This window comes from Tachysurus fulvidraco, chromosome 24, assembly GCF_022655615.1.
Source record: "Tachysurus fulvidraco isolate hzauxx_2018 chromosome 24, HZAU_PFXX_2.0, whole genome shotgun sequence".
Taxonomy (NCBI): Eukaryota; Metazoa; Chordata; class Actinopteri; order Siluriformes; family Bagridae; genus Tachysurus; species Tachysurus fulvidraco.
Genome location: NC_062541.1, coordinates 7,758,147 through 7,774,459, shown reverse-complemented (window position 1 = coordinate 7,774,459; position 16,313 = coordinate 7,758,147). Strand labels below are relative to the sequence as shown.

General features: G+C 33.9%; 2 protein-coding genes and 1 long non-coding RNA gene across 4 annotated transcripts; 2 read left to right on the top strand and 1 right to left on the bottom strand.

Annotated features, from left to right (window-relative positions):
- Positions 1 to 392: 392 nt before the first annotated feature.
- stk3 (serine/threonine kinase 3 (STE20 homolog, yeast)) lies at positions 393 to 8,278 on the top strand. Its single transcript, XM_027175835.2, has 11 exons — positions 393 to 589; positions 1,414 to 1,494; positions 1,583 to 1,711; positions 2,255 to 2,369; positions 2,456 to 2,620; positions 2,717 to 2,884; positions 2,971 to 3,108; positions 3,910 to 4,035; positions 4,134 to 4,335; positions 4,440 to 4,612; positions 4,956 to 8,278. The coding sequence occupies exons 1-11, from the start codon at positions 567 to 569 to the stop codon at positions 5,112 to 5,114; spliced, it is 1,479 nt and encodes a 492-aa protein (XP_027031636.1). The 5' UTR covers positions 393 to 566; the 3' UTR covers positions 5,115 to 8,278.
- Positions 8,279 to 8,642: 364 nt separating this feature from the next.
- rida (reactive intermediate imine deaminase A homolog) lies at positions 8,643 to 12,081 on the top strand. 2 transcript variants are annotated; one of them, XM_027175859.2, is made up of 6 exons: positions 8,643 to 8,822; positions 9,755 to 9,860; positions 10,012 to 10,066; positions 10,468 to 10,536; positions 10,857 to 10,912; positions 11,638 to 12,081. In XM_027175859.2, the coding sequence occupies exons 1-6, from the start codon at positions 8,758 to 8,760 to the stop codon at positions 11,695 to 11,697; spliced, it is 411 nt and encodes a 136-aa protein (XP_027031660.1). In that variant the 5' UTR covers positions 8,643 to 8,757; the 3' UTR covers positions 11,698 to 12,081. The 2 variants fall into 2 exon arrangements, with proteins under 2 accessions (XP_027031660.1, XP_047664209.1); XM_047808253.1 differs by lacking the exon at positions 8,643 to 8,822 and adding an exon at positions 9,019 to 9,173.
- Positions 12,082 to 12,587: 506 nt separating this feature from the next.
- LOC113661549 lies at positions 12,588 to 16,167 on the bottom strand. Its single transcript, XR_003445052.2, has 4 exons — positions 16,017 to 16,167; positions 14,043 to 14,111; positions 13,045 to 13,101; positions 12,588 to 12,951 (listed from the first exon to the last, which is right to left on the bottom strand). It is a non-coding gene; the product is annotated as an uncharacterized LOC113661549 (long non-coding RNA).
- Between the last annotated feature and the right edge of the window lie 146 nt (positions 16,168 to 16,313).

Below are 16,313 nucleotides of genomic sequence, written 5' to 3'. Positions count from 1 at the left end.
CTTACCAGCTGGTAAAGATGGCCTACATGTTTGACAAGCTTGGCCTGTGTTATTCCCAGACTAAGCTGGATTTTCAAATAGTGTGATTTAATATATATTTTTTACATTCATGTATTAAATTCCAAAGTGAGCAATAAACACCATTATCAATAAAAAACACACAAAGATTTTTGCTTTCTTTTATGTTGCTTTATTAAATGTTAAGCTCTTTAAAGAAGTGATAGAGGTGAAATCTGGCTATTCATTTTCTCTAAAAAAAAAAATAAATAAAATAAATAATAATAATAATAATAATAATAATAATAATAATAATAATAATAATAAATGTTATTAAATATTTACACGTAATTTTAAGACTAAATCATGTGCCTTGGGGACTTTTATATTGTAGTCACTAATGGTAACAGTCTTGTCGTCTGTAAGGAAAGGCGATGAAATGAAAAGGAAGTATTGGAAAGAAGAAACAAGTCATGATTTCTGTCTATTTTTGCTAGGTTTTTAGATTTATTTTTTATTTGTTAAGGGAACAGTAGAGGTTATTTATTTGTTCTGTTTTTTCCAGCGAGATGGAGCAGCCGGTGCCTAAAAAGTAAGAGCTATTATCACTCAGTATGTTAGCTCCTAATGCTAACAGTTATGACTACAGGCCGCGCCACAGCAGCTGTTCATCACAGGGTTCAATACATTCAGCACTGTCGCTACTGTCAGCAAACAAGCTATCTACAGCTACAGGGGGTCCAATTTATAATAAAAATGATATATGTGTTTAACATTTATTGAGTTGGGTCTGTAGGTAGATGAGCTGGCTAGCAAACTAAATAGTATTAGCTAGTCATTTTATTGCTAAAACACCTACAGTGGTTTAGCATGCTAATGCTAGTGTTAGCTATTCAGCCAATGTTTACAATAATTCAGCAGAGCGACGTGACAACTGCAATTGATATCAGTATTTAATCATTTTGCACTGATTTAAGGATAAAATCATATGAACTATTTAACAGTTGTTTGCGTATTTTCAGACGAGATATAGCCATTATGTTATTATATTTAGAACAAAAATGTACATATGTTTATAAAGATGAATCTTCGCCTATTTAAATGTGAATGAATTGGAATACTTAATAAAACCAAAATAAAAACACACTTGTTACTCGGTTTAACTATTTTGTACCAACTTTTCTTATTGTTTTCTGTTGTTGTTGCTTGTGAACGCTAAAAACAACAATATATCAGTTTTCCCAGTGGTTTGTTGGTGCCTTGTTACAAAACAAAACTGAATCCAAACATGATTATAGTAATATGTAATAATACTGCTATCATTTTCTGATACCTGCTTGCTCAATAGGAATAGTAATATGTTTGGGGTGCTCTTATCAGACATGTTATGCTTTAATGCCTCACGTTTCTGAACAGTAAATTGAAGAAGCTCAGTGAAGACAGTCTGACCAAGCAACCTGAGGAAGTCTTTGATGTCCTGGAAAAACTTGGTGAAGGGTAATGTGAAATTTTAATTCTTAGAGATTATGTAGGTGACTAAATTGTATTGTCATCGTCTCTGATGAAACTTGCACTGTGTGTTCAGGTCCTATGGAAGTGTATTCAAAGCAATCCATAAAGAATCAGGCCAAGTGGTGGCCATTAAGCAGGTTCCCGTTGAGTCGGATCTGCAGGAGATCATCAAGGAAATCTCCATTATGCAACAATGTGACAGGTAACAGTGTAGTATGTTATCTTTGAGATACTTTTTTTTTTTTTATTAATTGATGAACTTAGTCAGTCGGTACTGTTTGATAGAAATGCAGCAGTGTGGATATTAGAAGGTAAAGACTCCTCCTTAACAAGTTAAGCAATGCTTTACTAAGATTGTAGTAGAAAAATACTAGTGTCCTGCACAGAGCCCTGACTTTAACCCCACTGAACACCTTTGGGATAAACTGGAACACTGACAACATTAGTGCCTGACCTTGTAGCTGAATGAACACAAAACCCTTCAGCCAAGCTCCAACATCTAATGAAATCCTTCACAGAAGAGAAAAGCACATGGGTATGATTGGCAGGTATATTGTTTCTTAATCAACTATGTTATCATGTTCAGTGCATTATAGGAACATTATATCAGAGTTATCAGGTCATGTACAGACATCACTTACTGGTCCCACATTATAAGTTGTCATAAATGTTCTAGGCACCAGTCTGGTGCATTTTATTTATTTTTAAGAATGTCTTTATCAGTATCTTCTGTTTCTCTTTTTAGTCCCTATGTGGTGAAATACTATGGCAGTTACTTTAAAAACACAGACCTGTGGATCGTGATGGAGTACTGTGGCGCTGGGTCTGTATCTGATATCATCCGGTTACGTAACAAAACGGTAAGTAGAATAAATTGCTGCTATCAAAGAGCACTTTTGTTTTAATGTCAAGGGCAGCGATAATATTTTTGTTCACATTTTTCCAGCTCACAGAAGACGAGATTGCTACTATCCTTAAGTCCACATTGAAAGGTCTTGAGTATCTGCACTTTATGAGAAAGATCCACAGAGACATCAAAGCTGGGAATATTCTTCTTAACACTGAGGGACATGCTAAACTGGCAGACTTTGGAGTGGCTGGGCAGCTTACTGTAAGTGTTTACCAATTACAGATTCAGGTTAATGGATTATATCTGTGAGGGTGTGATCAGTTATTTACCAGAGATATGTTCACTTGTCTACAAAAGGACACGATGGCAAAGAGGAACACTGTGATTGGTACACCGTTCTGGATGGCACCAGAGGTGATTCAGGAGATTGGGTATAATTGTGTGGCAGATATCTGGTCTCTGGGTATCACGTCTATAGAAATGGCAGAGGGCAAACCTCCTTATGCAGACATTCATCCAATGAGAGTGAGTGAAGTATACACATTTTTCTTCATTTAGTCAAATAGTAACAAATAGCTGTTAATAACTGTTTTTTGCCTTTTTCTTGATAGGCAATTTTTATGATTCCAACAAACCCACCACCAACATTCCGGAAACCCGAGCTGTGGAGTGACGAATTGACAGACTTTGTAAAGAAATGTTTAGTGAAGAACCCAGAGCAGAGAGCCACAGCTACTCAACTGTTACAGGTGTGTAAAGTGAATACTGTCAAACATACCCTGTGTTCTCACATTTCAGGCAGATACTGATTTCTGTTTGTTTTTCTGATTGTGTTTAAATGTTTATGGATATTTAAAAACACGGTTTCACTTCTCAATGTGGGTGCCATCGTCAACACTATTTTGTTCCGAACCATGGCTCAGTCACGCAATTTCCTTCTGCTATACACTTAACATTTTAAACAAAGCTTAATTTGTACAGCTTTTATTGTTTCTTTAATGTTTATTTGACTGACACTTGTTTTTATTCACGTTTCTTTACTTTTCTTGGACACAAATCAGCAGATCCAGCAAAGTGTCTCTTTTCATGGTCACAGAGTATTGAAACAGGAACTAATGGGATTAGATCACCCTATCACATTTTTCTGTGGCCTTTTCTGGGGGCAGTTTCCTTTCACACATCATGTGAACATTTATTCTTGAAGTGAACCAAAGATCATGCTACAATCAGGCTACGGTGGAAGTGGCTTTCAGTGCCGATTATTCTATAATTCTATAGAATTTTGAGAACGAACACTTTATTTAATTATATTAGAATCACTTCCATTCAAAATACGGTGCTGTCAAATCGCCTCTTTCAGACCAATGCATCATAATTATACCCCTAAATGATAAAACAACCCTTTTATCTTGGCACAAAAACAAGATTGAAATCCCACAATGCTTTTTACTGTACCGTTGAACATCTCACATGAAATGAAATAATTCAGCTCTTTTAGTAATTGGAGGTCTTTGTATTTTAGCCCTTTTTTTTCCTTTGTGTTTTTCTAGCATCCCTTTATAATGAGTGCTAAACCAGTGACCATTCTAAGAGACCTGATCACAGAAGCAATGGAGATGAAGGCAAAGAGACAGCAGGAGCAGCAGCGTGAGCTGGAAGAGGAGGATGACAATTCAGTAGGTTTAGTGTATAATATGGTCCTTAACATTTCTGATCTGTTCTATATTATATCGCCCATGCTGGGGATTGCTTAGGTCTTTGTTGTATGTTACAGGAGGAAGAGGTGGAAGTGGACTCACATACCATGGTGAAGTCTGGCTCAGAAAGTGCTGGCACCATGAGAGCAACAGGTACTATGAGTGACGGCGCTCAGACCATGATCGAGCACGGCAGCACCATGCTGGAGTCAGACCTGGGCACCATGGTCATCAACAGTGATGAGGAAGACGAGGATGAAGATGTGGGCTCAATGAGAAGTGGGTGTTAAACTTTCATGAAAGATTACAGCCTGATTTTTGCCTGAGAAGAATTACAGCCTTTTTTTTTTATTTAAATCACATCTTTTTCATTCTATATATAGGAAACCCAACAGCACCACAAGCCCCACGTCCATCTTTTATGGATTACTTTGACAAGCAGGACTCAAACAAAGCACAGGAGAGTTTCAATCACAACCAGCAGGACCCTTACCATATGCCCAAGACTGCTTTCCCAGACAACTGGAAAGTACCACAAGATGGAGACTTTGATTTTGTAAGTAGAAGTAAAATAATCATGGGCATTTTGAGTGGTTTATAAGTCTAAAACTCAAACATACAAAAACATCATAAGTAATTGATTAAAATAACAAAGGTGATGCATGTGAACTATTATTTTACTTGAATTTTAATAACGGAATCATAACGTTTAGCTAGCTGTAGATTCACCCAAATACTCTGTTAATCATATTAACATCTTTTTTTTTAAGCCTCTCCATGTCACTTCGGCCATGTCACAAATGCTGTCCTTTTCACTGTGTTTACACTATATAAAATATAATGTCACAGAGTTGTAGAAGATTTTCTATTGCATGCTTACTACATTAATTTGTGTGCAGCTGAAAAACCTCGACTTTGAGGAGCTGCAGATGCGCCTCAGTGCTTTGGACCCCATGATGGAGCGGGAAATCGAGGAGCTGCGGCAGCGCTACACAGCTAAGAGGCAGCCCATTCTCGATGCCATGGATGCCAAGAAACGCCGGCAACAAAATTTTTAACTGACTCCAGAATAAAAGCAAGTACATTTAAAAAAAAAAAAAAAAAGAACTGCAGGCCAGATATTTCCCATCTCACAGTCTTTATTCAGTTTCACTCCTGATGCTGAGCCTCTTACTGTATACCCTCAGATGCTGATTAGCCACAGTTGCATATTAGAATGCTGTTTTACATTAATTCTAGGGAATTTATCTGAGGCCTGAGTCTTGTTTTCAGTGGTTACACTGTGTACAATAACACAAGTACAGCGACATTTCAGTCGAAAGAGTAAAGGGGAAGAAATGGTAGCAGATCAAGATAGTCAGTTGATTATGACGGAACATTCACAACCTCCGATGAGCTGAAATTCCTGTGAAAGGTCACGTAGGTTTTCATTAGCACACCCAAATCGAATTCATCTACAAATCTTTCCACGTATTTAAGTCTCACCTAAATGACGCCACCAGAAACAAATGTCACTTTTATTCACCATTGGTCAGACCACTGTTTTAACTGATAAAGCAGAAATAGTATCTCTCTCATTACTATAGCAAGGAGTCCCAGATTGTTTGTGCTGTGTCGAAACCAGGCATTCCCAAACGTTGTGTTGTGACCCATATATGAGAAGGGTTTGATTTACAAATGGGGTCACAATAGAAACTCACCAGCTCCTCTTTTTTCGTTTATTCCTTTAACAAATGAATATTAGAAATTCAAGAGGATTTTGCGTGCTAATATTTATATACAAGCCACATGTAAATGAACAAAAAATTTATTTTAGTCTTTTTCACTATGACATATTGCACTATCATAGTTCAGCAATAAAAATGGACAAGTTTCCCCGTCCATCTGCCTCCATTGAACAAGCTGCATCATATATCTCCAATCTCATGTACTCTTCTAGTCTGTTATTGAGTACTAATACTAATCAGTTCTCTTGAAAGTTAGAAGCTCTCGTGTCACCTTCAAACCCGCTGAAAGCTCCGGTTTGCTTACCAGTGTTCAGGATTTTTGTGGTTAATAAATACTTTTCAGTGTAAGATGCAGCTCATGATTAATAATCCTAATAATGGTGGAACGTTTTAAACAGAGACAGAGTTGATCGGTCTGTTTAACGGCAGTACATAACATCACTAATTAGCGTTTCAGCTCTGATGTGTCATCTTGTGAATGTTGCTTGTAAATTCTCTGGATGTGCATAATATACAAACCAGGGTGTGTGAATATTAATACTGTTAACGTTACCACTGCTTCCACATGTGCACGCAAAATCATGCATCAAATATAAACCAGATTCTTCTGCTTCACTGCTCACCTTTAACAATAGAACTGGCCAGTAAATCAGTGCAAGGAAGATTCCTTTGTTCTTTAGTCAGTTAGCTTACACATGCGAAGGTTACTAACATAAAATAAAACTGTTCATGTGTTGCAATAGTCCTATATAAATCTGGAATTGAACATAAAACAGTGTCGCGTGGTCAGGGCTTTGGGGTCACAGAAAATTCATAATATTCACATGGGATTGTTTGCCTGAAAGGTTTAAGGATGCCTGGTCTAAAACGTAGATATTGGCACCTCTGCCTCTGTAATAATGTGACTATTTTGGATGCATTAGTCACAACACAGAAAAACAGTTGGTCTTTTTTAAAGAATTATTAAAGTAAACCAAAGACAATCAAACTAGTGAAGCATAATAGATAGCTTTCATTAGTCAGCCCAAAATGTATACGGGCTTCCCTTACTTTGTCTGGAATGGGTCTAAGTGAGGTTTTTACTGCTATGGGACCAGGTTTTAGTAGACTGTGGATTTAAATGAAGCTTGAAATGTCCTTTTTGCAGTAGTAAGTGGATATAGTGAAGCAATTATTATAACTGTGTATTCTTTACAGTTATTAAGCTTTTGCTTACAAACACCACCCTATCTCTGTAAATATGCATGAAGTATTTAAGTTCACCTTTGCTTCCTATATTGAATGTCATTTTGCTTATTTTTTTAATTTTCTTTTTCACATTGATCTATTTCACTTTTGAATCCTGTGCTCAGTAAACACTCCTGTAAACAAATACGTCCTTGAACTGTCACTTTATCTCAGGGGTTGATGAACAGTACTTTCTCTTCACTGAGTGTGTTGAAATGACATTTCTTATGTCTTATCTCTGTGTCTATGGGACCACCATTATTATTTGGTCTATCTGTTACTGGTACTTAAGCAATACCACAAACATAATTTGAAAAAGAAAAAAAATGGCTGTAAGAAAATTGTTGTAAAGGAGTAAACTGTTACATACTGCACAGTGATGTAGTACAGCTCTATGGTGTAGTACCTGGACCTTTAGAATCAAAATGTGGACATTTTGCTAATATTGTCTTAAAATTATGACATCTAGCTTGTTTGGTGAATTAGTTGATTAAGAAATGAGTTTGATTGTGCTTAAAATGCCTTACCTTTGATCAAGTATATATATTTCATACTTTGACATGTATTTTAAAATTCCACTCGAGTCTAATTTATTGTGCAGTTTTATAATCATCTATAGCTGCTGTTGCAAGAAAATCTTTCCTAAGCATAAGTGTTTTGATTTCTCACATACATCACAGTCTCATAATGCCTGAAAATGTCAATCTTGATATTATAGAGAAAGGTTTTCTCGCAATAGAAATTTGTCTTTCTCTCCCCTGAGAGTGAAGCTTTTAATAAATGTCACTTCCTTGCCACTTTTATTATTATTAGTATTATTATTATTATTATTATTATTATTATTATTATTATTTGTTTCTTTTTGTTTTTTAACTAAACTGATTCATCCACCAGTATTAATGTATAATTCCTTAGTATGATCATAAAGATCATCCAATGCTCATCCCAGGGCTCTTATTGATAATATGCTAAGGCTAAATATCTTTCGGCACACACGGTACTGTTTGACTTTACTCTTCCACAACAGATTTAGAATCCCACTCTCTGGGTTTCCTTTTGTGTCCCTTCATTATGTTGTCTCAAGGAGAATTATAAACACATAGTGCATAGTGCAGAACATAGTGCTGTGTAATAAAGTGCTGAGATCATTTTGAGTGTCACTTCAGTTTGTACAGTCTCAGAAAAGCCGGTTCTTATTTTTAATACACAAGGCAGATCCTATTATGACAAAATATGACCAGCAATAAAATTTTACTATCATAAAGTCACATTTTGTCACATTTTTTAAGGGTATTAAATATTTTAGTGAGTAATGTGATTGTGTACAATGTGAATATTATTACTTTGATAGGTTAACCTTAAAAACCTTAGAGTATTATATAAATAACATATTTATGCAAATAAAAAACAGTTCGTGATGTTTTAGTAAAATTATAGAATTATTTTTTCATCCATCTTTTTTTTTTTTTTTTTTTTTTTTTTTTAAATGACATTCCGGTTGTTAGTACATTTCGGTATTAGTTCCGGTGACTTTTTTTTTTTAACGCTAAGTTAAAAGACCAAGATGTCATATCCGGCGAGTTAAATATTGCGCATGCGCACTATGCAACCTGCCAGTGGACATTATATGATGCGCATGCGCACTGTGAAACCTGTCAGTGGACATTAACTCCAGGCTAGAGCGTGGTCTCTTGTGTCAAACTCCATTGAAAGTTTTCACTAGAGAAATTGCGACCTGTCAAACAAAATGTCTACAATAATTCGGAGGATTATTAACACTGCTGCTGCTCCGGGTGCCATCGGTCCTTACAGGTCAGAAATAGTTTGTAAACTTCATGCATGTGGCAACACAGTGAATTCCTGCATTATTAAATCTCTTTAGGTCATTTTATCAGAGATCTAATTCACCTTACAGTGCAGCTTTACCTTCCCGACATAAACAACACTAGTTAATTATCAATTAATGAATCAATCTGTAAAGTTAATGAATATGCAAATGAATGCAAATGAGTAAAGTGTTTGTTCAGGGGCGGGTCTTAGTACAGATATGTAGAGCACAGCAACTTTGTGCATGTTCATTTTCATTCCTGATCAGATGGAGGATTCGATTAGGAGGCAAATACCTTATACATCTAAAGCCCCAATTAGACAGGGCATATACAGGTAGGTGTCAGATTGGTGAGATGAATCTCAGGTGTTTTTGTTTTGTTTTTAGGTGAACAGGTGCAAATGTCTATTAAACTGTCTATAGAAATGCAAGTACATTTTTTATATTTGTGTTAAGATTGCAGTCCTATTTATTGCCACACACATCAACCTCCTTCTTGAAAGCTGTCAGATGAAAGGTGTAATTATGTATTGTGGATACTGTCTTGGTTGTCATTTTGGGGCAGCACCGTCTCAGCCAATAGGCAGCTAGGTTCAGGTTTAAGGCCATCAGGTTTAATGACTTTTGGAATTTGTTCTGGGTTATTTTTTTCTTTTTTTCTACTTGGCACCTTGCTACAGTTTTCAATTGAGTTATTATTTATAAAGATTAACTGAAACTTAAATGATTGCATATAATGATCTTTGGTAGCAGAGATAAATTGCAGTGTGACACAAGCATTAGTATTTTCAGCCTGGTTATAACAGGACATGAGAAAATTCTGATAAAGTTTCTGCTGTCAAATTATTACATATAAAAAACACTGGGTTTTGTTAGCTATGATTAATAATTGAGGGAATATTACTTATTCATTCAGCCAGGCTGTGGTGGTGGATCGCACCATGTACATTTCGGGGCAGCTTGGAATGGACTCAGTAACAGGTCAGTTAGTATCAGGAGGTGTCCAGGCCCAGGCTAAACAGGTGAGATGGGTTTATATCTCTCTGAGCTCAGTCCCTTGACACTTTTTAATATTAAACATTTTTAATGGGTTTATTTTTTACTTATTTCTTTGTTGATATTTGCATATACATTTCTGTTTTTTATATTTACACATTTGTTCTTAAATCAAAGGCCCTTATTAACATGGGAGAGATTCTGAAAGCAGCTGGATGTGGATATGAAAATGGTAGGTAAAAGACATAAAATAAAAATGGGATACCACAAATATTCCACAGAGAGAGAGAGACATTTTAGTTCTATTATTATTATTATTATTATTATTTATTTATTTATTTATTATTTATTATTATTATTAATTAATCAATTAAGAAATATATATCTTAATTTCTTTAAGATAATATTGAAAGAATTATATACACTATAATTTATGTGTATATTTAACTTATCATTTGATGTTTGAATTGTAATGTGGGCTATTTTATAAACAGCAGAAAAAGTTGATATAGAATCAATTGAATGGATATTAATCATTTTTTCCTTAAAAACAAAGATTCCACTATGGAAGCAAACAGAAAGGTGGCATGTATTTGATTTACCATTACTAATAAAACGTGCTCTTTTTGGCAGTTGTTAAGACCACTGTGCTCTTGGCAGACATGAATGACTTCAACAATGTCAATGATGTTTATAAGCATTGTAAGTACACGACTGGCAGCTACAGAATGTTTGTGTTGCTTTCTCAAATGCACACATGGTGGCGCTGTTTCACCACTGTTAGCTTTCACAATCACCTACAGCCATGGATTTAGTTTAAATTTTGTAGTATTAATTAAATATGTTAATAATAATAATGTTTTAAAATAATACAATTATTAGTTTTCATTTTGTTTAACTTAGTAATTAAATAGGTTTTAAAATAAAATTATTAGTTTTAATTGTTTCAATTATTAATTAAATATGTTTTAAATAAAATTCTTAATTCCATACATGTTTTTGTATCTTTTTTCCTTCAACAGTCTTCAGCAGCAACTTCCCAGCTAGAGCTGCTTATCAAGTTGCTGCTCTGCCTCGAGTAAGTGCACTGGTCTGTGATGATGGTGCAGCATCCTTTTTTTTTTTTCAGAAGATCAGGTTTTAGACCAAGTGTACTCTCAGCCATGTATCCTGTCTCAAGAGATCATGTGAATTGTAAATGAAATGCAACAATTCAGTTGAATTTATAGTCTTCACGTTATTTATATTTACTGAACCATGGATTTAACATACAAACCTGTCATTGGGATGGTATTCAAAAAGGATAAGTCCTGTACAGCTTTAGTTTTAGGAACATTCGTGTAGAGAAATAACATCATTATCTCATGTAACAGGATCTTACAGAACACTACTTTAACTTCCGATGGTATATTTTGCATTGTTTCTATACATTAATAAGTCTGTGATATTAGGAGCAGTTTGAATTTTCTTTTAAATTACCACAGATTTTCTTTCAGCATTGTCTTTTATTCATGTGTGTCGAACATGAGTACAGCTTTCATAGAAGGTAATGACGTGTTCACTGGATGTAGTTTAAAAGAAGAATCCTGTGCTTCACCAATTCAAGTAGTTTTCCACAAAAAATCACAAATTTTCAAACAAATACTGATTTTTTTTGTTCAAACCAAAAAATCAGAGTGTCTGAATAATACATACATGCCCAAACAGTTTAGTCAGTCAAGCGCACTTTAAACTGTTTGAAATGTTTTACTCTGTCTCAATTAGTTTCTCATTTTACTTTTGTTTATATTCTTCTCTCTATAGGGTGGCCTTGTTGAGATCGAGGCAGTCGCTGTGTTGGGACCCATAACAGACGCATCCTGACTAACTGCCACAAACACAGCCAAATTGTAAAGCTAGAATTAGACTGGAAGCCAGCCTTCATCTTAGGATACCGTTATAATTTATACACAGCAATACTGTGATAAATTATTGACCTTATAATTCATTGTGCACTTGTTAAATTGATGTTATTTTTTTCCTATTTGTACTTTCCATGATTTGGACATTTCTGCATCTCTACATCAGCCTCATCTATTCCATGATCTAGTGTAATGTAGGTTTATCGCTCGAATTGAATTTGCTTTACAATATAATATTTCTGTTATAATTAAAGTTATAATTTTAGTTAAATCAGCACTATCACAGAGTGATCTGTATTTCTTACTCTACAATATTAAAAGTACACCTGAATAAATTTTAACCTTATTTTGGATCAGTGATGATTTTTATAAACATGTGAAATCACACAGAAAATGTTCAGTTTTTTTGTGATGAACATGGCCACCAGGGTTGCCAGTTTGTGCATTCAAAATTGGGTAATCCTCAAACCTATAACTTGGGATATATTTTTTCTAAGTTTTGTGCTGATGGATATAATTTAGAAATATTTTGAACATAGTGTGAGGTGGTTTGTAGTCTATTGTAAAAATTCTATATTGTGATTATATTAAAAAAAAAAGTCAATCCAGTGAGGAAACAATTTGGTCACTCAGTAGTAACATTTCTGCGAATTATTTAGCTTTAGCTCTGTTGAATGCACAAATCTAATTGGTCCAACGGTCTTAAACTAATTTCTAATTGCATGTTATTTTGTTTCTTTGGACTGAATTTCCATAAGAACAGCTCATTCGCACAACCTTGTGTACAGAGTCTGATAATAAATAAACCAGATACATGTCACAGCTTTTGCAGACACAAAGCTAAATATAAAGCATTTTTATAGGGAGATATTTATTAAAGATTTGTTTAAGGAGTCTCCAGTTTCAGTATGGAGTCTTTGGAACAGTTTTCCATCAGTGGGAAAGTCTTTAGGTCAATAGACCTTCTGGATTCTTCGTTACATGACAAGCTGTGTTATGGTCTAATTAACAGTGAGAGAGAATGAAGAAGGTGGTGTTTATATGATGCTTATAGATGCTGACGTGATAACAGGAACTTGAGGCATAGATGAAATCATTAGCAAACTGTTATTCAGAAAGAAAGAAAACATTTTGGAAGATGTTCATGATCAGATTTCCCCACATCTCCTATAATAAAGCTACACTGTCTGTGAGCCTCAGTGTTACTCGCTTGCACCTGAATGAGAAACAAGAGTTAGCAAAGCAAACAAGATATGATGAAAATAATGGAAAATAATGCATTTGATTAGCCTTCAGAAATCTCACTGACCTGGTTATTCCTCTTCTTTCACATGATCTGCCTTTTCTGCTGCTGGAGCTTCAGATTCTGTTGACATGTTTTTACTGGTTTATTCTCTTTCATAAAATGTTATTAACCCACTTAAACCAAATGTAAGAAATATCACTATAATTATAACATAATTGTAATAATTATGTAATAATTACACCTAAAAGCATTTAATATATATATCCTAAAGATGTAAAAGTGGGATGAGGAGTACCTTCTATACAGTATGTAAGTATAATGTTTATTAGCTGTGTTTTGGGAAACGGAGTCTAGTTAGAAGCTGAAAGCAACCAGCACAGCTTCTTCAAAATGTTGTATACCCTTTTCATAAAATTAACAAATGAAGATGTTTAATTTCTATATTTGCAAAAGCATATTCATTGGGTTTCAGAATTACAGCTTATTTTCAAAATGTTCAGGCATTGTAAGTTAAGTAATTCATATTGAATAAAACAAAATGCTAATATAAATTTAAATATTATAATATATTAATATATAATTAATATAAATTCATATATACATTTTTCACTTCTACTGAAATGTCCTTTTTCCTAAGAGTGATTTATAAATATCATCTAATAACTTACATTCCACACCCTTTTTCATTATCATATGTATTCTTTAAATGTTAGTTTGGATTCCTTCACTTATAATATTCACTTTTTCCAGCCAAATGACACACAAGGATCAAGCAAAATGAACCACGAACACTGAGCAAATGTCTTTTTCCCCCTGTAAATTTTGCCTTTTGAATTTTATATTATTTGTTTATATAACCAATTCTGAAAATACTATATTAAAATAACCGATTTGACATTTTTGTATTCAAGAAATTAATTTTTCCAGGTTTTAATATATATATAATAAAAAAATTATAAGATAAAATAAAAAAGTGAATATATCTTTTGCAAGAAAAAGTAAATGATAATGTGACAGAGATTTTTAATTGACAGGTGGATGTGTGTCTGTGTGTTGCGTACCTTGGTTTTCATCTGGTGCTGGTTCTGGTTTTGTAGCATCGTGATTCAGATCATTCTCTGCAGTGGTTACTGGATAGAAAAGAGAACTTCAAGATATTTGATATTTCTTAAAAAAATTTATGACATTTATCAGGGCAATAGCAGGGAACAACAGTTTATAATTATTGAAGTAAACGTACTGAGTCTGTACTGTACTGACTATTTTAAGTGCCGTTCTGCACAAGTGCTTAAGTATTTAAAAGAACACGGGGGTTAGTTCAGGCAAACTGTTTCACCCAAACAAACTGTTCAGGCTTCATCTTTTAGATGTATATAATAAATAACATGAAAATGCTAATAATAATATGATATGGTTTTTTAGATATGTTTTTTTGAAAAATGTGCAATATTACCTATGTGCAATATGTCTTCAGTGTAACCACTACTCTTTTTACACATTTTTGTTTTTTTACTGTATATTATATTATATTATGTCATTATTCTTTATTTTTTTTTATATATATATTTTTGCTGCTGTAACAGAGAAATTTCCCCATTGTGGGACGAATAAAGGAATATCTTATCTTATCTTATCTTATCTTATCTTATAATAATTGAAAAATATAATTACAAGTTATTCATTTTCATATACACTCAGGTAAAGTATAAACTAAATTTAGATGAGTGCTTTCACCTCAGCGACACAGGTTTCTAAAGTTAAATATAAAAAGGAAGTAAAATAGGAAAAAGAATGAACAAAATAAGATAATGAATCAATTTATAATATTTATAGAGTGTAGCAAGGAGCTATTTTAAAACCACTAACAGATTGCTCATTCATAACACACATAATGTGTTGCTGGTTACTATAGCATACTTTGTTGGAGGTCTTTTTGTTAATGATTAGAGGACATAGCAGGTACTTGCTGATACATTAACATCTAGCTAAATCAAAGACATTGTTCGGGCAATTTGGCCCAAAAACACTGTAAGAATCATAACTGTCAGAAAAGGTCACTGTGAAATAAAATTTTAATTCTTTATTTTTTTTTATTTATTTCAGACTGTGTTTCATATGCACTCTTTTTTTAAGCAACCTGGTCCAAAAAAAAGCTTTGTAGATCTGTACACAATTTTTTAGCACACTGTTCACTGCAGCAGTAAATGTAATGTACCCGAGGATGTGGTAACATGGCAGCTTGCCTACTTTCCTCTTATATCTACAATATTTGCATGAAATTATTTCCTCCTGAAGCTATGCTTTATTTTCATTGATGTAGGAGTATTGACCCTTATATCCGGATAACAAGCAAAGATCCGTGGAAAAAGCAAATATGGAGGTCCTGAGAAGGAAATAATCCTTCTGTTCAGCTGGAAAAAAAAACACTGAATCCAAAAATTAGGTTCAACACAATTTCAATTGATGTTTTAGGAAAAAGTGTTCTTCATGTGTTATTGAGTTATAAAGCTTATGGGCTTTTCTAAAGGGATCAGTGATGGCTTCTCTGTCATACCTGGTCAGTAAAGAATTTTAAAAAATGCCTAGATTTAATATTAAACCATTATTAAAATGTCTACATTTATTATTATTATTATTATTATTATTATTATTATTATTATTATTATTATTATTATTATTATTATTATTATAGAGTGAAATCTTAAGCCATTAAGAATTGTCTGGTTGTGTCTCTGGGGATCTCTATGTAGCAGTCTTCAACAAAGTCTTACCACTTTTAGATATGGTTAGTAGATCCACTTTAGGAAACAAAAAATGAGAAAACAATAAAAATGACATGATAAAAAGTTAAACTTTCTATATTTATACAAAACAATTTATGTATACCTGACAATTCAGTCACCAACCTGAAGTCTATTACACAATGTGTACATACCGGTAACTATTCAGGGATAAAAGATAATCACCACAAAGATTAATGACTATTAAAACAGACATTAGCTGCATTTAGATAAAAAATATATAATAAAACTTACCACTACTGACTCCATCAGATTCAGGACATTCTGATTTGGAGTTTAAATGTGGTTTGTCTTGTGCCGTGGTGCTGGAGTTGCATCCCATCCTGCCTTCCTAAGTCAGAAGGACACAAGAAGTGTAGGTTTGCATTAAATAAGAGTGATGTGTCGCTCAATGAGGAGGCTCTACGAATCGACTCTTTGAAGTGAACTTTAAGAGCCGACTCACATAAGAACCGTTTGTTGTTTTATTTTTTTTATTTGAATGTAATCAAAAGTATTCCAATAGTAGCACTTACCATCTTACAATCTGTG